Source organism: Pogona vitticeps, chromosome 2 (assembly GCF_051106095.1).
Source record: "Pogona vitticeps strain Pit_001003342236 chromosome 2, PviZW2.1, whole genome shotgun sequence".
NCBI classification, from domain to species: domain Eukaryota; kingdom Metazoa; phylum Chordata; class Lepidosauria; order Squamata; family Agamidae; genus Pogona; species Pogona vitticeps.
In genome coordinates this window covers 18937726-18960636 of record NC_135784.1, presented here as the reverse complement: position 1 = coordinate 18960636, position 22911 = coordinate 18937726, and the positions used below count along the sequence as shown (strand labels likewise).

The 22911-nt window shown below is 47.5% G+C and overlaps 1 protein-coding gene across 2 annotated transcripts; it reads right to left on the bottom strand.

Moving 5' to 3' along the window:
• Positions 1-1653: 1653 nt before the first annotated feature.
• LOC110091610 (uncharacterized) lies at positions 1654-20382 on the bottom strand. 2 transcript variants are annotated; one of them, XM_078388143.1, is made up of 7 exons: positions 20185-20382; positions 18233-18859; positions 17075-17201; positions 15491-15567; positions 13219-13345; positions 9837-12068; positions 1654-4078 (listed from the first exon to the last, which is right to left on the bottom strand). In XM_078388143.1, the coding sequence occupies exons 2-6, from the start codon at positions 18674-18676 to the stop codon at positions 10987-10989; spliced, it is 1857 nt and encodes a 618-aa protein (XP_078244269.1). In that variant the 5' UTR covers positions 18677-18859; positions 20185-20382; the 3' UTR covers positions 1654-4078; positions 9837-10986. The 2 variants fall into 2 exon arrangements, with proteins under 2 accessions (XP_078244269.1, XP_078244270.1); XM_078388144.1 differs by having other exon boundaries at positions 20231-20382.
• Positions 20383-22911: the final 2529 nt, after the last annotated feature.

Sequence of the window (22911 nt, the reverse complement as noted above, 5' to 3'; positions counted from 1 at the left end):
GTCTGCAGCCACAACCTTTAAAGCAGGGGTCTCAAACATGCGGCCCAGGGGCCATTTGTGGCCCACCGGATGATAGTTTGTGGCCCCCACCTTGCCTGCCCCCCCCCGAAGCACACACACGTCCTTTGCTGTCAAGAGTCAAAAAAAGCCTCACCTCACTCGCTGGCTCTCCCCCAAGTCAGCGCCTCTTGAACCCTCCATCCGGAACTGCAGCCTGCCAGCCAGCCCGCCTGTCTGCTGGCTGCAGTTCCGGATGGAGGGTGCAAGAGGCGCTGTTTTGGGAGAGAGCCGGTGAGCGAGGCGCACTGCCAGCCCTTTCCCCCGAGTCGCAGCCAAGCGATGCCTGAGAGCGAAGCTCGCTCCTGGCCCGTCCTCGAAGAGCGCCTCCAAGCCACCAACAGCAGCTGCTGCCGCCTCTTCCAAGGAAGCAACTCGCTGGCTCTCTTTCTCTCTCAGCACCCCAAGCACCAGCCCGGCCAGCAGCCACCTCAGCACCCAGCGGTGCTTCCTCCTCCTCCTCCTCCTCTTTGTCCTGCTTCAGCCACCTCGGCTCTGGAGGCTGCCTGGGCTCGCCTCACAAAATTTGCTCCCCTGTTGTGGTGGGGGTAAGTGCTGCTGCCGAGTGCACCTTTTTTTGAGGGAAGGCCTCAAAAGTAGGTTGCTGGACCTCCGTGCGTGTGTGTTTGTGTGCATGCACACCTGTAGGGGGGCACCCCGTTGTGTTTAATTTTGCAGGTACCGATGGGGGCTTTTCTCCTTTGGCAAGGCGATTATGTGAGGTTTTATTTTTAAAAAATCTGATACGGCCCAGCTTCACTCAGTCTCTGCCTCCAGCAGCCCCCACGTAAATTAAGTTTGAGACCCCTGCTTTAAAGCATGGAGAAGGCGCCTTCCATGGGAGCTGCAAAGCATTACAGCAGGGTAGATTCTTGAGACACACCGTTGACAGAACCTGAAGAACAAAACAAGGGGGTTTGGGACTGGTAGTCCCTCCGCCAAAATAAGTTTCTGTACAGGGTGCTGCTCAAAAGCTACCAGTCCCACCATGCCTTGAGGCTCCCCTGCAGGCCAGCCTCTCCTAGCCACCCTCTCCTTCTTCAGTGTAAATGGGGAAGGTGCTAAGGAGCCTTTCTGAGATCTTCACCTGTGAGTGATGGAAAACACCTCAGAGGATTTGGATTTCCCGCCTAGAGAGGTCCTACAACTCTGGCTGAGGGAGTTCCTGGTGAACTTTGTGGGTTGCAGTGCCAAAAATAGGAAATTCCTGACCAATACGAATGAGGCAGCCTCATGCAAGGACCCACATGGTATTCTGGAAATCCCCGCAGAAATCAATGTTACATCCATGCACAAAGGTGTGTGTGGGTGTTATAATATTAGCCATATGGTGATATTCAGCTGTTTCAAAAGGCAATACAAGACCAGGACCAGATGTGGCATCTTGTTGGTTCTAAGCACCGCATCCTCTTCCACTGGTTGATCCCTGAAAGACTGAGGCAATGTGTCGGTGGCTGGAGGATAGCATCGTTTGTGATAGTGCACGTGGTTTTACCTAGTCATGTGGTGCATTGGTGAAGACATCGGGTTCTGGCTTCCTTTTCCCAGCTCGGTGGCACACGAGCCGACATGAAACATCTACGAAGCCACGCTGAATAAAATATCACACTGAGCTTTATTAAAGCATCAGGCCACTGGGACATGCACAATCTATTACAAACAGAACTAGCAACAGGTTTTAAGAATTAGTAAACTAATCTTGTTACCACCTAAAACTTCTATCTGTCCATGGCTCTGAAGAGCTGGCGAAATTCCCAACTACAGTGGCGCCTCGGAAAGACGAATGTAATTCGTTCTGCGAGTAGCGCTGTCTTGCAAAAAGCGATTTCCCATAGGAATGCATTTCAATGCATTCCTATGGGAACCTTGCAAGACGAATGAAATTTTTTCATCTTGCGAGGCATCGGTCTTGAAAAAAAAATCGTCTTGCGAAGCACAGCCATAGAAGGAGCTGTCTTACGAGGCACCACAGTGATCGCAAAAACCATTTGTCTTGCAGGTTTTTCGTCCCGCGAGGCGTTCGTCTTGCGAGGCACCACTGTAGTGAATAAATCAGAGCCCTACGGATTAAGAGGGGAGGGTGTTAAGGAAGGGGCCCTTCTCATACAAGCAGGAGTTGTTGAGGCAGATTCCTCTCAGCTTGGGTGAAAGTTGACTGTGATCAGTTCGCCAGGGTCAAGTACAAAATCCTGGGAAAACATTTGCTGTGAAATAAAAAAACAAAAAGGAAAAAAAGAGTGAGGCTAAAACCCTCACTTGAGGAGGAAACAAAATATTTTATAAAGGCTCGAATCTTTGTGCAGAGGGGTGAAGGGGTCACATTGTCCACTCCCCTGCGACAAAAAAGAATTTCCGTTAACTACAAACCCTCTAATATAATTTGACCCCCAAATCGTAGGCTTGAGATCTAATTGTACTTATGCTCCATTTTGTTCCACCAATCTCAGGTCCATTCTATCACACAAAACTGTGTACCAAAACCTCGCATGTGGGTGCATCATTAGTACATCCCACCCCCAAAAATCTAGTGTTGACCCTTCAAAACCTGCCCCAGACACATGGTTCAGTAATGTCCTGCGAAGCCCATGTTCCTTTCAATTACACAAAAAATATACTGAAACATTAGAAAGTTGTCTGATCTCATTCCCCAAACTTGTATCAAATGTCCGTACCTCACAGAACATAATCAGAGCATGGATCTGAAAGGGGGATATGTGAGATTACCAAGAAGTGCGATGGACCGAGAACTCCCAGAAGTACAAGCTGGATTTCGAAGGGGCAGAGGAACTAGAGTCCAAATTGCTAACATGCGCTGGATTATGGATAAAGCCAGAGAGTTCCAGAAAAATATCTACTTCTGTTTCATTGACTATGCGAAAACCTTTGACTGTGTGGACCACAATAAACTATGGCAAGTTCTTCAAGAAATGGGAGTGCCTGACCACCTTGTCTATCTCCTGAGAAACCTATACGTGGGACAGGAAGCAACAGTTAGAACTGGATATGGAACAACTGATTGGTTCAAAATTGGGAAAACAGTACGACAAGGCTGTATACTGTCCTCCTGCTTATTTCACTTATATGCAAAATAAATCATGCAAAAGGCTGGACTGGATGAATCCCAAACCAGAATTAAGATTGCCAGAAGAAATATCAGTACTCTCAGATATGCAGATGATGCCACTCTGATGGCAGAAAGTGAGGAGGAATTAAAGAACCTTGCAATGAGGGTGAAAGAGGAGTGCAAAAAAATGGTCTGAAGCTCAACATCCAAAAAACTAAGGTCATGGCTACTGGTCCCATCAACTCCTGGCAAATAGAAGGGGAAGATATGGAGGCAGTGACAGGTTTTACTTTCTTGGGCTCCCTGATCACTGCAGGTGGTGACAGCAGCCACGGAATTAAAAGGCGCCTGCTTCTTGGGAGGAAAGCGATGACAAACCTTGACAGCATCTTAAAAAGCAGAGACATCACCTTGCCGACAAAGGTCCGCATAGTCAAAGCTGTAGTTTTTCTAGTAGTGATGTATGGAAGTGAGAGCTGGACCATAAAGAAGGCTGACTGCCGAAGAATTGATGCTCTTGAATTGTGGTGCTGGAGGAGACTCTTAAGAGTCCCCTGGACTCCAAAGAGAACAAACCTATCCATTTTGAAAGAAATCAACCCTGAGTGTTCACTGGAAGGAAAGATCCTGAAGCTGAGGCTCCAATACTTTGGCCATCTCATGAGAAGAGAAAACTCCCTGGAAAAAACCTTGATGTTGGGCAAGTGTGAAGGCAAGAGGAGAAGGGGACGACAGAGGATGAGGTGGTTGGACAGTGTCATCGAAGCGACCAACATGAATGTGACCAATCTCCGGGAGGCAGTGGAAGACAGGATGGCCTGGTGTTCTCTGGTCCATGGGGTCACAAAGAGTCAGACACAACTTAACGACTAAAGAACAACATGTGAGATTATAGCTGAGCAGCTTAGTTATCTGTCTGTGGAGCCAGAGGCTGAGAGTTCAATTCCGCCACTGGGCCTCTGTGAAGGAGTGAGTCTGAGTGTGCCGTCCTCCGAAAGAAAGGAACAGTCAGAGGAGAGTGGCTGCGTGGAGGGCGTCCTGGTTGAGATAGAGCAGGACGAGGGAAAGAAGAGAAGGCCCACGGAAGTCTGCTTGGCAGATGAAGAAGGGGTGGAGTTTGATTTGATCATGTGGGAGGACATAAAGGAGGGGGAAAAGGCGCGGGAATTCAGTTGGCTGGGGGAAGGAGCGCTAGCAGGTTATGTAACCCGAGGGGTTCAGACGGAGCCCATGCTTGGGGCTGAAGGGTTTGGAGACTTTGCGCGTGACCTTCCTAATTGGGGACAAGGACGAGGCATCTCGCCCGAAACATTGCCTCCTGGTCGTAGCGGCCGCGTATACGACCCACTGGAATGGATAGTATCGGTCTACCCGCGGAATTTCCTTGGTGGCCGGAAGGTGATCAGGCCGGGGCCCGAGTTTCAGCAGAGGCCATTGGAGGGAGATTGGGCCCGCCACCCCTGTTGCGGGACGGTGTGCGCGGTAAGAAGTGCCCCGTTGCGACAGATGACGGATCGGGAGCGTTTTGGCCCGGCCCCCTGGTAGACTTTAGTGAGAGTGGGGATCCGCGGCCCCCTAAACGTTATCATTTGTTGTCTGATGATGTTCTAAAGGACCCATTTGATCCTGTTGAGTTGCATGTTCGTTCTAATAAACTTGTTGATTTTGAAGAAGACTCGCCTCCGCGCCTGTTTCCCGCCTTTACCACTCAACCCCCCCCGGCTACCGTACCCACTTGTTACAGTGGCGCCCAACGTGGGGCCGGGGGTGCGCTCCTGGCGGGACAGGAGGAGATGACCAAGATCCGGGAAGCCATGGAGAAACAGGCTAAGCTCATTGAGAGTTTAACGGAGCAACAGATATTGATGGCGAGACAGTTACGCGGGCAAGGAGGCGGAGAGGAAAAGGGCGCGAAAAACGTGGCGAGTGTGCGAGGAAGCTTGGTGGCGGGACCGGCCCCAATCCGGATGCAAAAGATGACAAACACGGACGATCCCGAGGCTTACTTGCACACTTTCGAGAGGGTCGCGCTGGCGGCGGGATGGCCGAGAGACCAGTGGACTTTGGTCCTCATCCCTTGCCTTACAGGGCTATTACAGGAGGTGGTGGATACCTTAAGCGTACAGGAGGCGACCCAATATGAGACAGTTAAAAACGCTATTTTGAGCACGCTCAATCTCACTGAGGAGACCTATAGGAAGCGGCTGCGGGAGCTCAAATGGAAGCCGGGGACCCACCCTCGTACAGTGGCGCAACGGATGCGCGCCAACGCCATGCGATGGTTAAAACCAATGGAGAACAGCGGGGAGAAGATAGTCGACGCGGTAGTCCTAGAACAACTAGTACAGTCACTAGGGGCCAACGCCAAGGATTGGATACAGAAAAACAACCCGAAGACACTAGAGCGGGCGATAACCCTATTGGAGGATTATAGTAACACGGAAGGAGTCAACAAGGAAGCGCCCGCCCCCTGGGCGGAGAAGCAGAAACCGCGTGGAGGAGAGGTTTCACTTTCAGCACCCAATTTTAGTGCGAAACAAGGAGCAGAGATGAGCGGACCAGCCAAGGCGCGCGGAAAAATGTTCGAGCCTTTCAATTACAAACCGGTCCGGCCGATCACGGTAGATCAACGGATTTACGCCCCGGGGACGGGATGGAGGGAAGGCAAAGACGGACGCCCCATCTATAATCCCGGAGCGGTATGGCGTGATGGCAAGGAGGGGCGGCCCATTTGCTTTTCCTGTGGGGTCCCCGGCCATGTAAAGAAAAATTGCCCGGGGGCTGATTGCTCGTGGGTGGGTCAAATGGTGGCTGTAAAGGAACCAACTGCACCCTCGTCGGAACGATGGGAGATAGACGCGTGGGTGAATGGGGAAAAGAAGAAAGCTCTCATTGATACAGGGTGTGGGAAAACGCTGGTGCGAGACTTGCCGGGGGACAAAAAGGATGAGGGGTTTTCAGTTCGATGTATTCATGGTGATCTCAAGAGGTATCAGACTATGTGGGCCAATGTTAAGGTGGGACAAGAGGAGAGGCGTATGAACATTGGCGTTGTTCCGGGACTCTCCAGAGAAATGTTACTTGGACGGGACTGGGTTGGTTCGCGCGCGGTTGGGTCTATTAAAGAGGGGTTGCAAGGGGAAGATTTGCAAGGTGAAGACCAGTCCGATTTTTTGCAGAAGACCTCGCGGGAGCAAGTGAGGGCCATGCAACAGGACGATGCCTCGTTGCAAGAGCCGCTGTTAGCAGCACAACCGTCGGGAACGATAGTAAGAGGACAAACCGGATGGGAAATGCATAATAATTTATTGTATTATGTACATGAAGGGGGGGATCGGAGGCTAGTGGTACCCCTTAAATGGAGAACTAAGGTGATGGAGTTGGCCCACGATGTCCCGCTGGCAGGACACCTAGCTGAAGAGAAAATGAGGGCGCGGGTGGAACAGAGGTTTTGGTGGCCCACGCTAGGGAGGGATATTAAGGAATATTGTACCACCTGTCCACAGTGCCAGAAGACACAGAGGAAACCCCAAAAGGGGGCCGAGCTCATACCTTTGCCCCTTATGGACCATCCATTTCAAAGAATAGGACTAGACATCGTGGGTCCCCTGATCAAATCCCAAGGAGGACACACTCACATATTGGTGATAATAGACTATGCCACCCGATACCCAGAGGCAGTTCCCCTTAGGACAACCACTGCAAAGGTGCTTGCTCGTGAGTTAATGCAGGTTTTTTCTCGATTGGGTTTTCCCAAGGAAATTCTCACAGACCAGGGCTCCAATTTTATGAGTCAGACCTTAAAGGAGCTATGGCGCCTCCTAGAGGTAAAACCCCTCCACACCGCCGTGTATCACCCGCAAAGTAATGGCTTGGTGGAACGATTCAACAAGACGCTGAAGGGAATGATAAGGAAACTGGTCATGGAAAAACCTAGAAGGTGGCACCTCTTGTTGGCTCCCCTCATGTTCGCCATCAGAGAGGTACCACAAGCCTCCACAGGGTTCTCCCCCTTTGAGTTGATGTATGGGTGGAACCCTAGGGGGATTTTGGATTTGGTGAAGGAACAATGGGAGGAGGGACCAGATGAGGCCCGCATCACGGTACAACATGTTATAGAGATGCGAGAACATCTAAGGACGGTAGCAGGTATAGCCAAGGACAATTTGGGCAAGGCACAGGTTGGCCAAAAGACGAGATACGACAAGAACGTTAAATTGAGAGAATTCAAGCCGGGGCAGAAAGTCTTATTATTGATGCCTTCTGATCAGGCTAAGTTGTTTGCCACTTGGCAGGGCCCCTATGAGGTTATCCAAAAGATAGGCCAAGTGGATTACGAGATATACATGCCCGACAAAACCAAAAAGAAGGGCATTTTCCACGTAAATTTATTAAAAGAGTGGAAAGAGAGGGAAGCCTTGTGGGGAGAGGTGGAAGAGAATGAATTTGGACCTGAAACAGAGATTTGGCTTAAAGCTGATGGAAGCTTGCCCATAGATGAGACCTTAGATGTTCTGCAACAGAGAGACCTGCATGACATAGAGAATGACTTCAGACACTTATTCTCGGGAACCCCGGGGCAAACTCAGTTGATTTGCCATGAGATTCATACTCCTGTGGGAGTAGTCACCCGGGCTGGTAACAGGACATGGCCTTACCACCTCAAAGAAGCTATTGATAAGGAGGTGAAGGACATGCTGGATCTAGGAGTTATTGAACCTTCACGTAGCCCCTGGAGGAGTTACCCAGTAATGGTCCCAAAACCGGATGGACAAATGCGCTTATGCATTGATTTCCGCCAGTTAAACGAAGTCTCTAAATTTGATGCCTACCCCATGCCTAGGGTGGATGACCTTTTGGAAAGGTTGGGAGGGTCAGTCTACCTGACCTCTTTGGACCTCACTAAAGGATATTGGCAAATTCCTTTAAGGGAGGAGGACAAAGAAAAGACCGCCTTTGTGACCCCTAGGGGCTTGTTCCATTTCAAAAAAATGCCTTTCGGTTTGCACGGAGCGGCCGCGACGTTCCAAAGACTTATGGATCAAGTGTTGGCCCCAGTGAAAGAGTTCGCGGGTGCTTACATTGATGACATCTTGATTTATAGCAAGTCGTGGGAAGAGCATGTGGAGCACATACGGGCAGTCTTAAAGGAGATAGATCAAGCTGGACTGAAGGTGAACCCCAAAAAATGTAAGATCGCGCGGAAGGGAGTCCAGTTTCTGGGGTTCCAGGTAGAAGGAGGAAAGATCCAGCCTGTATCGGACAAGGTCGAGAGGGTGGTCTCCTGGGAAGTGCCCAGGAGTAAAAAGGAGGTACAACAGTTTTTAGGCTTAGCTGGGTACTATCGGCAATTCGTGCCTAACTTCGCGGAGATTGCCGCCCCCCTGACTGACCTGACTAAGAAAAGGAAAGGAAAAGGACTACCTTGGGGAAAAGCGGAACAGGCTGCTTTTAACCAGCTCAAGGAGATGTTATCCGCCTTGCCAAGCCGTTATGCACCCGATTTTGAGTTACCATTCTTGGTGCAGACCGATGCGTCTGACAGAGGTATCGGGGCGGTACTATCTCAAAGGCGGGGGGAAATCGAGTACCCCATAATGTATTTGAGTAAGAAATTGAGTGTGCGGGAGCAGAAATATGCCACAATTGAGAAGGAAGCTTTGGCGGTCAAGTGGGCAATCCAGGCATTGAGGTATTATCTGTTGGGAGCCCCTTTTACTCTCATCACTGACCACGCCCCTCTTCAGTGGCTTAACCGGATGAAAGATACCAACCCACGGTTGACCCGGTGGTATTTAAGCTTACAGCCATTCTCCTTTCAAGTGCAATACAGAAAGGGGAGCGCCCACTCTAACGCAGATTATTTTTCTCGACAGGGCGAGGAAGAGGGAGAACGCCAGGAAAGGACGGCCCACTCGGAGAGGGGGGCGTGTGAAGGAGTGAGTCTGAGTGTGCCGTCCTCCGAAAGAAAGGAACAGTCAGAGGAGAGTGGCTGCGTGGAGGGCGTCCTGGTTGAGATAGAGCAGGACGAGGGAAAGAAGAGAAGGCCCACGGAAGTCTGCTTGGCAGATGAAGAAGGGGTGGAGTTTGATTTGATCATGTGGGAGGACATAAAGGAGGGGGAAAAGGCGCGGGAATTCAGTTGGCTGGGGGAAGGAGCGCTAGCAGGTTATGTAACCCGAGGGGTTCAGACGGAGCCCATGCTTGGGGCTGAAGGGTTTGGAGACTTTGCGCGTGACCTTCCTAATTGGGGACAAGGACGAGGCATCTCGCCCGAAACATTGCCTCCTGGTCGTAGCGGCCGCGTATACGACCCACTGGAATGGATAGTATCGGTCTACCCGCGGAATTTCCTTGGTGGCCGGAAGGTGATCAGGCCGGGGCCCGAGTTTCAGCAGAGGCCATTGGAGGGAGATTGGGCCCGCCACCCCTGTTGCGGGACGGTGTGCGCGGTAAGAAGTGCCCCGTTGCGACAGATGACGGATCGGGAGCGTTTTGGCCCGGCCCCCTGGTAGACTTTAGTGAGAGTGGGGATCCGCGGCCCCCTAAACGTTATCATTTGTTGTCTGATGATGTTCTAAAGGACCCATTTGATCCTGTTGAGTTGCATGTTCGTTCTAATAAACTTGTTGATTTTGAAGAAGACTCGCCTCCGCGCCTGTTTCCCGCCTTTACCACTCAACCCCCCCCGGCTACCGTACCCACTTGTTACAGCCTCCTGGGAAAAGAGCCAGCCTGGGTGGCCTTGGACAAGCTGCACACCCAGAAATACCCCCAGAAGAAGGGAATGGGGAAGCACTTCTGAGTACAGTGGTGCCTCGCTTAACGCGCGCCCCGTTTAAAGACAAATCCAGATAGCGATTAGGTTTTTGCGATCGCAAAAGCGATCGCATATCGACGTTTTGAATGGTAAAAAATCGCTTTGCAGTGATTGGTAAGCTGTTTCGCTTACCGATTTTTGCATAGCGATTTTTTCCAACAGCTGTTCAGCAATTCCAAAATGGCCGCCGGGAAAAAAAATGGCCACCCGCTCTTTTTTGGGACGGATTCCTCGCTTACCGGGCAGCAAAAATGGCTGCCGTATGGAGGATTTTCCCTTAAAGGTACGTTTTCCCCCATTGGAACACATTGAAGGGGTTTCAATGCATTTCAATAAGGTTTTTAAAATCGCATAGAGATGTTTTCGGTTAGCGGCGATTTTTGCCGCACCAATTAACATCGCTATGCGAGGCACCACTGTATTCTGTACCAAGAAAACCCTGAAGAAGGTCACTATGAGCTAGTATTGACTCTATTATTATATTATATGAGGTTTTAGGGTGCAGAGCTAAAACGGCTCTGACAGGAATCTGTTGTAGTACTGACTTCTCTAAAAGAGGGAACTAATTAAGATTTAATCTCCACTACAGAGGAAAGACTACTTTGATCTTCTGTCTCTCTCAGATTTGCTGTTCTCTTATCCATTCATTCTATTTTTTCCCCTCAAGTCTGTCTCGCTACATGCTCAGTTCTGGGATCATTTTGTCATTCATGTGCTACATTTTTAAGACTTACTGGGATGCCAGGGATCATGTGGGGCTGACGAAGGTCACCCAGTATGGATGGACTTATATACTAACACACCTGACCTCTCCTTTCAGGGCAAAACATTGCTTTAGTTCATCAAACAGGCTAGTCGACATTATATATTTTGTGTTCTTCTCAAATCCCATAAACCAATCAGGATACAGATGTTCTCTGTGAATCATATTGCGAACCACTGTGGATTCTGTGGGATTCTTAGGAATTTCCAGATTCTGATAATTTAAACGGTTTCACAGTAAGGCTGCTCTACCCAAAGCTTTTTTACCCCCTGTTCTAAGCATTTATGTCATTTCCATGACTACATGAGATCGCTGATGTTTAGAAAGGCTGTGGTTCCACCTGAAACTCTTTCCACACTCTGTGCATTTATAGGGTTTCTCTCCCTTGTGTGTTCTTTGATGGGAGGAAAGGTTACTGCTCTGCCTGAAGTTTTTCCCACACTCTGAGCATTTGTACGGTTTCTCGCCTGTGTGGGTCCTTTCGTGGGCAGCCAGGTCTCGGCTCTGCCTGAAGCTCTTCCCACACTCCGAGCATTTATACGGCTTCTCTCCAATGTGGCTTTTTTCGTGGGCAGCCAGGTCTCGGCTCTGCCTGAAGTTTTTCCCGCATTCGGAGCATGTGTACACCTTCTCTCCTCTGTGGGTCCTCTGATGGTCAGCCAGGCTGCCGCTGTGGCCGAAGCTCCTTCCACACTCCAAGCATTTATAGGGTTTCTCCCCTGTGTGAGTTCGCTGGTGGTTACCGAGGGTACTGCTCTGCCTGAAGCTTTTCCCACACTCCAAGCATTTATAGGGTTTCTCCCCCGTGTGGGTTCTCTGGTGCTCCACGAGATGCTGGCTTTGCCTGAAGCTTTTCCCACACTCCAAGCATTTGTAGGGCTTCTCCCCCGTGTGCGTTCTTTCATGGTACGCGAGGCCACATCTCTCCCTGAAGCTCTTCCCACACTCCGAACACTTGTAAGGCTTCTCTCCCGTATGGGTCCCTTGATGTTTCATCAGGCTACTGTACTGACCAAAGCTTTTCCCGCACTCTGCGCAGATGAAACATTTCCCTCCGGTGTGGGTCCTTTCATGTAAAATGGCATGGACCTTCCACCTGAAATTCTTTCCGCACTCCGAGCACTTAAATGGCTTCCTCGTTTCATGAACTCGTATAGCTACGTTGCTACTTGATACGCCAGATATGTTTTTTGCCAGCTGGGGTGATGCTTTCCGGTCCTTTCCAAGGCTAAATGCTTCAAGCGGTGGGGTTTCACGAGAGGCTAAATCTTGAGAAATCTTGAGAAGTTTCTTCTTCTCCATAGGTTTGGATTCAGGTTTTCTCCCCGAGGGCTCATTCTTTCCATCACAGTCCTTCACACCATCTGGAGGAATAAGACGAGGAAAATTATTTGAGAGGAAAGTGACCCTGGAGGAAGGAATCCATGGAAGAAATCCAGTTAGAAGGAGTACTTGACATCTTCCTCTTCCATGGTGGGAATGGGCTCCTTCCTCCCCTCAGGGAAGCCATTTCAAACAACTGTTTCTTGAAAAAGGAGAAAAGAAAATAAACCACTGCCATCACACCCGCCCTTTTAAATGTCATCGTAAACTCTTTCAATGACCTTTTGGCTGAAATCCTGTTGCGTAACGTACATCTCCAGAACAGTGATGATGTCCCAGAGGTTGGGAATTCAATTCCCCACTGGCCTCACAGGAGAAGAGCCAGCCTGTGTAGTCTTGGACAAGCTACACAGTCTCCAAAACACCCCCAGAAGAAGGGGAGGGCAAACCAATTCTATGTATTCTCTATTCGGAAACCCAGAAAAAGAGTCACTATTTCTCAGAATTGACTTGACGGCACGATTTTTAAAAATAAAGGTTAATTAATATTTTTATGGTGGGACCTGGTAGCACTGTGGGTTAAACTTCAGAAGCCTCTGTGCTGCAGGGTCAGAAGACCAGCAGTCGTAAGATCAAATTCATGCAACGGAGTGAGCTCCCGTCACCTGTCCCAGCTCCTGCCAACCTACCAGTTCGAAAGCATGCAAAAAATGTGAGTAGATAAATAGGTGCCACCTCGGTGGGAAGGTAATGGCGTTCCGTGTCTAGTCGCGCTGGCCACGTGACCACGGAAACTGTCTTTGGAGAAATGCTGGCTCTATGGCTTGGAAATGGGGATGAGCACCGTGCCCTAGAGTCGGACACGACTGGACTAAATGTCAAGGGGAACCTTTACATTTACCTAATATTTTTAAAGCAAAATGTTTATTAAGGGTATTCTTTAAAAAAAACTTGGCCTGTTAAAAACGCCAACTAACAAGATCAACATAATTTTTCAACCGAAGCCATGCTTTATGCTCACGATAAGAACAAAACCAAGCAATGGATTCAGTTGTAATAGCTTTTTCTTAAATGGACCTGCAGCTAAGAGATGGAACTCGACTTCCTGAACCCTAAAAGGGTTTATATTTGGCAGTAAAGCACCAAAGACACCAAGTATTTCCTAGCCAATCACCATAACAGGAGCCTTACCCAAAGGGGTCGCATGGGCAGGATCCTCCTCCATGGGGTCACCGTGCAGAGAGTTCTGGTCTGGATCCATCACAGTCCACTCCTCTTCTGTGAAGTTCATAGCTACCTCCTTGTTAGTCTCCAGATCCTTAAATAACGAGAAAATATCCAGTGGATTTCAATCCTTTGTATCATCAAAAGCTTCTTGTAGAACTGAAAAGGTGCAGAAAAGGGCCATGAAGGAAATCAAGGAGGTTTCCTGCATGGAGAAATTTATTTTTGTATTCGCAAAGGCTTTCATGGCCGGGATCTAATGGTTGTTATGGGTTTTTCAGGCTCTTTGCCCATGTTCTGACGGTTGTTCTTCCTAACATTTCACCAGTCTCTGTGGCAGGCATCTTCAAAGGACAGAAGAACAACCTTCAGAACACGGCCAAAGAGCCCGAAAAACCCACAGCAATCAAATTTATTTTTATTTAAAATATTTTTTACTCTGCCTTTCTCCTTAAAACGACCCAAGGCAGCTTATAACCATTAAAATACGATACTTAAAAGCTAAAAGCAGTATGTATACAAATATTTTTAAAAGAAATCGAACAAGTATTATATTAAGAACAGTCCATAAGCAACGCTAAAACATTTAAAAGCTACAGAGAACAATAACCCATTTAAAAATGAAAGCATTTGTGCCTTTGGTTTAAAAAAAACAACAGAAAGCTCATCACCATCATCTTAGAACTGCAGAGCTGGAAGGGACCTTAGGGGATTATCACGTCCAGCCCCTGTCAAGGTGGCCCAGTGGGGGGAATCGAACTCCCAACCTTTGGCTCCACAGCCAGCGACCTAAATCACTGATCTATACAGACAATAAATAAGCTGGTGATTACTGGAGCACATGATAGCAGAGTATAAAATCAGGTGTGATGCAGAGAAATAGGAGGGAAAGACATTTTTTTCTGTTTTTCTTTCTTGCTAGAAGCCAGAGCGACCCAGCAAAGACAAGAGCGGCGCATTTAAGACACGCAAAAAAGGGGGGGGGGAACCTCATCAGGCTCCAGGAAAGGGAAAGAAAGGAAGCAGGGATTCAGCCCGTGCTCTTTGGGTTTCCCTCTTCATTTGCTGTCTTCCAGCAGCAGCAGCCTCTTCACAAGTCCAAGGCACAGGAGCTGACAGAAAGCAGGGGCCATTTCCAGAGACTGGGCTGAAGGCCACCAACGCTTTACGGCTTCCACTCCTTGACGCATTCCGAGTAAGGACTATACAACTTGAAGAGCTGAGTTTATCTGCTGGTTTCGACTCCTCCTGGAACGCTAGCTGGCTGGCTGGATAGCTCAGTGGTTGAGGTACCTGACTGTGGAGCCAGAGGCTTGGAATTCAATTCCCCCCACTGGGCTTCCTGGGGAGAAGAGCCAGCCTGGGCGACCTTGGGGAAGCTGCACAGTCCCAGGGCTCCCCCTAGAGGAAGGGAAGGGGAAACCACTTCTGAGTGTTCTCTACCTTGGTGTTTCCCAACCTTGGGTCACCCAGATGTCCTTGGACGACAAGACCCAGAAATCCTGGCCAGCACAGCTGGTGGTGAAGGCTGCTGGGAGTTTTAGTCCAAGAACATCAGGGGACCCAAAGTTGATCTACCTGCAAAACCCTGAAAAGGGTCGCCATAAGTCCAAATTGACTTGGCAGCACATGGTTATTATATTATTCCTATACGCTTTTTTCCTTTTACATCATGGAGCACAAGCCTTAGGACAGTGGATGTCTGACGACTTGTAAGTCACTTCGGGAGCCTTATCTGATAAACGCCAATGAATATTAAAAATGCCTTTAGACAGATATTGCTAGTATGTGGCATCCACTGGTAAACGTTGCGCTGACCACCACCAGCAAACAGGAATTCAAGGAGAGTGGCCAAAATCCTGGACCATAAATGCACCAGCAGCTACCAGCCACGATCTACAGCAGTGGTTCCCGACCTTGCGTCCCCGAGATGTTCTTGGACTGCAACTCCCAAAAATCCTGGGCCAGTACAGCTGGTGGTGAAGGCTGCTGGGAGCGTTAGTTCAAGAACATCTGGGGATCCAAAGTCAGGAACCACTGGTCTATGGCATTCAGTCCAGCATGCCTTTAATCTTTGTAGCTGAGGAACAACAGGAGGATTCCAGTTCACACGTCCTGTTTTTTTAGCTTCACCTCATGATCTTTTGCTCAAATCTAGCAGTCCTGCTTTCCATTTCCTCCCAGGGAATGGAGGGAACCCTGTCCCAGAATTCTCCTCCCATTTTTCTTCCTTTCCTACCTGATCTGTCCGAATGCCCGTCTTCTCTGCCACTGCAGGAGACCCCCTCGAACAAGGCCGTAGGCTCATCCCGTCACCTACAAGGGAGACAGAGGCCATGGGTAAGATACCTACACGTTTCAAAAACATTTTCCAATTCCGTTCATGAACAGAAATCAACTCATCCTCATCAGGGACTGAAAGAAGCCCATGGAGAAAAAATTAGAAAAATTAAATCATGTTAATCTATGTAAACGTAGACTCTGGGGAAGATCCAACCAAACCCTGCAAATATTTATTCTGTTTCCTTATTTCTTTGATAGGCCACCTTTTCTCCTGATACGGGGACCCCAAGGTGGCTTGCAATATTAAAAATAGAATTTAAAACACTAATTAAAATACAATTGAGTGATTAAAAGCAAGTAAACATTAAACACTATCTTAACTTTTAAAAGTTAACTTTAAATATCTGAAAATCTATCACATTGTTTTAAAGAAAAGCCAAAGACCTGCTCTTTCTCATCCCAGAGTGAAAGATTACATGTCAAAGATCTGTGTCAAGGATAAAACTTCATTTGATTGAACATTAGGAGAAATTTATTGATGGTAAGAGTAGGGACATGGTGGCGCTGCGGGCTAAACCGCAGAAGCCTGTGCTGCAGGGTCAGAAGACCAGCAGTCGTAAGATCAAATCCACGTGACGGAGTGAGCACCCGTCGCTTGTCCCAGCTCCCGCCAACCTAGCGGTTCGAAAGCATGCAAATGCAAGTAGATAAACAGGGACCACCTCGGTGGGAAGGTAACAGTGTTCCGTGTCTAAGTCGCACTGGCCATGTGACCACGGAAGATTATCTTCGGACAAACGCTGGCTCTATGGCTTGGAAACGGGGATGAGCACCGCCCCCTAGAGTCAAACATGACTGGACACAGATGGTCAAGGGGAACCTTTACCTTTACCTTTTAAGAGTAGGCTGAAAATGGAACCAACCATTCCTGATGAATTTCTCCTTGTTTTAAGATTTTCCATTCAAACAAACTAAGAGGGAAATTCTTGATTTAGATTTTTCGGACTAAGCCTGGATTTGGAACAGAGAGCAACAAGATCCTCCACACCAGTGGTCCCCAACCTTGGGCCTCCAGATGTTCTTGGACTTCAATTCCCAGAAATACTGGCCAGCAGAGGTGGTGGTGAAGGCTTCTGGGAGTTGTAGTTCAAGAACATCTGGAGGCCCAAGGTTGGGGACCACTGCTCCACACCACTGCTTAATTTTTTGGTTTATTAAAAATATTTTTACCCTGCCTTTCTCCTACAGCTCAGTGTTTTCTGAAAGCGAGCAAAATGGCTTAAGGATGAAAGTTCTCCATGGAGCTTTTCTGGGGCTGGGAATTCAGATCAAGAAATACCAGATCTATTTCCAAAAATAGAAAATTGTCCCTAGTTGGAATGGTGCTCTGCTTCCAACAGCTGGAAAATCTATACGGAACCATCTTCTGTCCAACTACATCCAAGGGGCTTCAGGCATTCCATGTGGACTCAAGAGAAGGAGCCCAAGCTACAAAGACACACGGATACACCCCCACACACACACACACAAAACCACTTACCTGGAGAGGTGGCACCTCCACTGCTGTTCAGCACAATCCACCTGAAGGGGGTCTTCTGTGGTGTGCCCAGTGGAGACTTCTCTTCCTCCGGAAAGTGATCAGCTGCTTTGCCATACGCTGCCCTCACCTGAAAGAAAAGTAGCCGAAAGTTGAAAAAGAAAAAAAAGATCAGGCAAGGCCAAGTTCATTGAAAGAACAATGTTGGTTGTTCTTTTCCCTTCTCAGCCCATTTGAAGATGTTGGTGCTCAGTAACTGGGACTCCGTTAGGTTAATAGGGTCAAATATGCCAGTGGGAGAAGTACTTTCTGGATATGAAAAAGGACTGGGCTTTTTGCACGCTGGCACCCTGACTCCATAATAAACCCTCTCCCCTACAGAAAGTGTGCCTGGTAATAACGCCACAGTCTTTTCAGAATATTGTATTTATCAAGACAATATTCATATTTGCTCAGGACGTTCAACTAGTTCTGAATGAAAGTTCTTTGGACATCCAGTTCAGGCCATCTGGGATTTTATAAAATTAAATTTAAAGCAGGAGAGGAGGAAATCGTTCAAGCTAGAAAGTCCCAAACACCTGTTTGCAACTTCTGTAAGTAACTCAGTTTTTATTTTTTTTGGGGGGGGGGAGTAGCAAGGTCTCACTCTCTAACCCCAAAAAGACAAGGCTTTCGCTGCACCTCATTCTTGTAAAATTCACCAAAACCTCATTGTTGACATAAACATTTGAGACAGCCCTCTGGATAATTTCTAGAATACAATTGCAATCGCAAAATGATGGTCTGAATGGGGGAAGTTCACTTTGCGATGATTGGTTCCCTGCTTCGGGAACCGATTCTTCGCAAAACGACGTTTTTTGAACAGCTGATCGGCGGTTTCAAAATCCCCCCCCCCCGCTGTTTTCTAGGGACGGATTCCTCGCTATACAGGCAGCGAAAATGGCTGCCGTATGGAGGATCTTCACTGGACTGTGAGTTTTTACCCCATTGGAACGCACTGAACGGGTTTCAATGCGTTTCAATGGGGTTTTTATTTCCGCTTTACGATGTTTTTGCTTAACGGCGATTTTCCTGGAATGGATTATCGTCGTTAAGTGAGGCACCACTGTATATCAGGTAGCCCCTGATAATTATGTAATTATCAAGAAGACGAGTTCTCACCGGCATGGCTTCCTGCTTCTTCTCCTCTGCCTGGCTCAGGAGGAACTCTTCAGCCAGGGTCACCGCCTCTGAAGTGGTCTCTGCCCCACACTCCCTGACCCAGCTCTCCATCTCTGGGGGTAGGATGGTCAGGAACTGTTCCAAGACCACCAGATCCAGGATTTGAGACTTTGTGTGCCTTTCTGGCGTCAGCCATTGGAGACAGAGGTCATGGAGCCGGCTGCAAACCTCCCTGGGTCCCTCTGCTTCCAGGTAGGAGAACTCCCTGAAGCGCTGGTGTGGCATGTCTGAATCAACCATTTCTGCGCTCAACTTCTGCTTAGTTCCTTCCCCAAAGTCTCTAGAGCTTCCTGCATCAATGGCATCAGAGCCTTCTGCTGCTGGTCCAGGAACAGCTGGATTTTCCTCTTCTATTTTTGATCTGTCACCCAGCTCAGCCTCCATCAGGGCTCAAAACAGCTCCTTATTCAGGTCCCGATTTAATTCTTAAGGTAAGGATAGGCTGAAAGGTAGGGTTGGTGTGGAATCCAAGTTAGCATCATCCACAAGCCCCTTCGGTCTGTATCAATTTCATTTACTAAGCGGGACAATTATTCACAAATGACAACGGATCATTTTCTTTTTTTCCTGAAAGGAAGAACAGTTAAATCTTTTTTTTTTAAAAAAAAAAGCAACAACACTATGAACCCTAAAAATTTCCCTATTCCCCAAACAATAATCTGTGATCCATTCCCAATCTCCTTTTCTTCTGTTCCTCTGAAGATAAAAACTCTCTTGAAATGGGTTCCAGTTTGGGCAAATGTACAAAAAAGAAATTTGCAGGTTAACAGAACAGAGAGGTTGGGGGGGGGGGGAAAGAGAATGAGACACTTTTTTAAAAGATGGATTTTAAAAATGATAAATGGGGGTGTTGTGGAGGGTCTGAGATGGGCCAGTGGGGCAACCTTCCTTTTTCTGTAGGGATTTGAAGGGAAGTGAAGGAGAGGCTTTTTGCACCTCCGCTTCTGCTCCACTTCAGTTCTGCAAATGTAAACAGGTTTCATTCCACTTTTTCACATCCACTGTGAACAGGCCTGCATTCTGTTCCAGAAATATTTCAGGAGCCTCCTGGGTTAGTAGATAAGACGGAGAGACAGAGCGTAATGGGGACGGCTGTGGGGGAAAGTTGCCCCCTTAAGTGCCTAAATCCCAAGCTGTTTTCATTCAGTGCAACACACACACCCGTTTCTCCTCTGCTCTGGATCACTTTCTCCTACTTAATTCATTTCCTACCTAATAATTATGTCCTGCCAAATCAGTTCCAACTCATGGTGACCCTTTCCGGAATGTTCTAGGTACAGAGTGCTCAGAAGTGGTTTTACTAAGCGAGTTGGATGCAGATCCTGAGGTCAGGGGTTCGATTCCACCCTTTGCCTCCCAGGAGCGTGCCAGCCTGTGTCGTCTCGGGCAAGTCGCGCAGCCCCTCAGTGCCCACTTTGAAGCACTACATACCTAGAAAACCTTGAAATGGGTTGCCATAAATACAAATCGGCAACATGTCAACGCTGGAGCAACTTCTCCACGCTCAGGTTTTGGAGGGATGGGTCGCCGGTGCTTCAAGAAATTGGGGATGTGGAGGTGGGGGTTTGTTGACCCTTTGGAAGTGAGAGAAAAAATGTGCCAGGTGGCTTTCCCCCCCACCACCACCACCACTATGGGTGTGAAATCCATGTAAGAATAAGCCTCTTGCCTGAGTAGAGGAAGAAAAATATTTAAAATAAAGAGGAGGAGGAGGAGGAGGAGGAAGATGTCCCTGAGGTCAGGATTGTTGAGAAGCCACCCAAGGCCCTGCTTGGTACCCAGTCTCTCTCTCTCTCTCTTTCTCTCTCTCTGTGCATACCCTGCCTCCCTCTTCTTCCCCCCTCACCCAATTCTCCAGCTTGGCCTCAGTGGAAGGAAGGCCTCCCACTCACCGTTCTCCTTCCCCTTCCAGCTTGGCCTCCTTCCCCTTCCACTCACCGGCCTCCTTCCTCTAGCCTTGCACGGGGAGCAGCAGCAACAGCAACTCGGGGGGGGGGGGGACGAGAATAAAGGCTGGACCCACCGCTGCGGCGGAGTGGGTGGGGGCGAAGAATGCCTAGCTGCTTTTTTTTCGGGAGGAAGTGGGGTGGTAGGGGACAGGAAGTCGGTGTTGCAACGCTCACCCTCTGCGGCCACTCTAGGACTTGGAACACACTCTCTCTCTCTCTCTCTCTCTCTCTCTTCCCCCTCCCACTTCACTCCACTTCAGTCCTCCAAGAGCCATAGGGAGCCTTTTCTCCTTGGGGGGAACAGCTCCAGGACACTTATTTTTTTTTTTATTATACTCGCACTTATATTTTACAGTCAGCTTCGTTTTTCTTCTTGTAAATATACCTCTTTTTTTAGCTTGGAGGAAACCTGTCTTCCGCTTCCTGAAGGCACTCCAAACTCCTGGCAAGACTGGTCAGGCCTATTCAATCGATGGCATGAGCACATGGATGAGGCTGGGCTGGCCTCTAGTTGCGGTGGGGAGATTATTTAAAACCGCATCAGCGAATTTCTGGATTCATTTAAGAGTTGTTAGAATCCAGAACTTACTTTATTTAAGATTTATACCCCGCGCGTTTAGTGAACATACCACTACTCTGGGCAGCTTATAAAATATTATTAAAACCATATAATAATAATAATAATAATAATAATAATAATAATAATAATAATAAGAAGAAGAAGAAGAAGAAGAAGAAGAAGAAGAAGAAGAAGAAGAAGAAGAAGAAGAACAACAACAACAACAACAACAACAACAACAACAACAACAACAACAACAATTTATTGTTAAATAAAAATAATAATAATTTATTAAATAATAGTAATTTATTATTATTCCTAACTTCCTAATTTGGGCAGCTTACAAAATATTATTAAAACCATATAAAAAGAAAGCAAACTTCCTAATTTGAAAGACATGTGTTTTTCTTAACTTAAACCAAGTTTTATTTGTGGGTTTTATTTCTTTAATTTCAATTTATAAATGGCATTTTTTTAAATTAAAAGGAGCTTGGTCATAGTAGAAGAAAGTCGGGGAAGCCTAAAAGGAGAGCCACAAGAGACCACTGATGCCTGGTTCCCCTTTTCTCTTGCTTCAGTTTCTCTTCCCTCCTGCTTATCTCTCGTATCACTCTTTTGCCTCTCACCTGCAGGAGTAAAAAAAGGAAACATCATGCAGAATAAAAGCATGCGAAAATCAGGGAACATACCCAATTATTTGGGTCCAAGATTCTCCCTTGATGAGCCGGCCTGGGCATTAAGATCATCGGAGGAGGCCCTTCTCTCATTCCCACCAACCTCACAGGCATGCTTCCTGGGCACACAAGAGAGGGCCTTTTCTGTGGCAGGTCCCAGACTCTGGAACTCCCTCCCACTGGAGGCCAGCCTGGCCCCATCTTCACTGTCCTTCCAAAAGCAGGCAAAGACCTTTCTCTTCAGGATTAGCAACTGATGGTTTGAAAAGTTTTTTTTCCTTTTTAAATTGATTGTTGTGTTCTGCTGTTTTAGTATTGATTTTATTTACCAGTTTCCAATCTAATACCTGTACTTGTTTAATTCTTTTTTAATCTTGTACACTAACTGGTTTTTAAAGCTTTTTAAATACTGTCTTTTTAATTTTGTAAGCCACCTTGGGTGCTTTTTAAGGAAAAACCTGGGGTAAAGCTATTTAAAATAAATAGATGATAAATAAAATAAAATAAATTATTTGGAAAAGGAAGAAGTTGGTGAGAAAAGCAGCCATGCATGGGTCTCCTCTGAGGTAGAAATGGATCTCTTTCCCCCTCTGCTCTGTGAATGGGAGAAAAGAGTCAAATAATTGGCATCATCGCCACCTCTTTAAATGTTATTATTTATTTAATTAATTCCATGTGATTGCTCTGTTGGACTTTGGGAGTCTATCATCCCTTCATCATGAATTATTGAAAATTTTGATTGCCCAAATACCTGACATAGCTTAGGGATTCAGTGGGCGAGGAATTCTGGGGACTGTTGTGCAAAACGCCGTGGCTTCTAGTGGGAGGGAGTTCCAAGGGCTGGGGGCAGCCACAGAGGAGGTCCTCTCCCGTGTCCCCGCCAAGCACACCTGTGGAGCTGGTGGGACTGACAAAAAAGCCTCCTCTAATGTTCATAAAACCTGGGCATGCACATAAACGCTCCCAAATTATCAAGAATTCTCCTTATCAGGCGCCAATCAGGGGATAGATGCTGGAAAAATTATGCTAAGTAGGGTAGTCAATATGTATTTGATCAACCTCTGGACATCTAATGTGGCAGAATATTTTTATGTTTGTTCTTATTTATGCCAAGTTGTGTGTTTTCTCACTGGAATAGCTAGAAGTTTTTTTAAAATAAAGTATAAGCAACCTCTCTCTGTGTGTTTTTTTTAATGAAAATGTGCATTGAGAGTATTTCTTGGTGGAAAAAACAACTTGTTTGTTAAGAATATCGATTGACAGGAGCAGAACACCCAGTGACAAACCCCGAACCTTCTTACACTGATCTATGTATTTTGGGGGCAATGTATTCCCGAAGGCTTTCACTGCCAGGATCTGATGACTGTTGTGGGTTTTTTGGGCTGTTTGGCCGTGTTCTTAAAGTTTTTCTTCCTAATGTTTTGCCAGTCTCTGTGG

Bases quoted from the DNA above. Each gene is read 5' to 3' on its own strand.
- LOC110091610 (XM_078388143.1), bottom strand. From the start codon at position 18,676: ATGGAGGCTGAGCTGGGTGACAGATCAAAAATAGAAGAGGAAAATCCA. The intron at 17,202-18,232 runs GTGAGAACTCGT...CTTTTCTTTCAG, and splicing joins AGAAGCAGGAAGCCATGCCG to GTGAGGGCAGCGTATGGCAA. The intron at 12,069-13,218 runs GTAAGGCTCCTG...TTATTCCTCCAG, and splicing joins TGCCCATGCGACCCCTTTGG to ATGGTGTGAAGGACTGTGAT.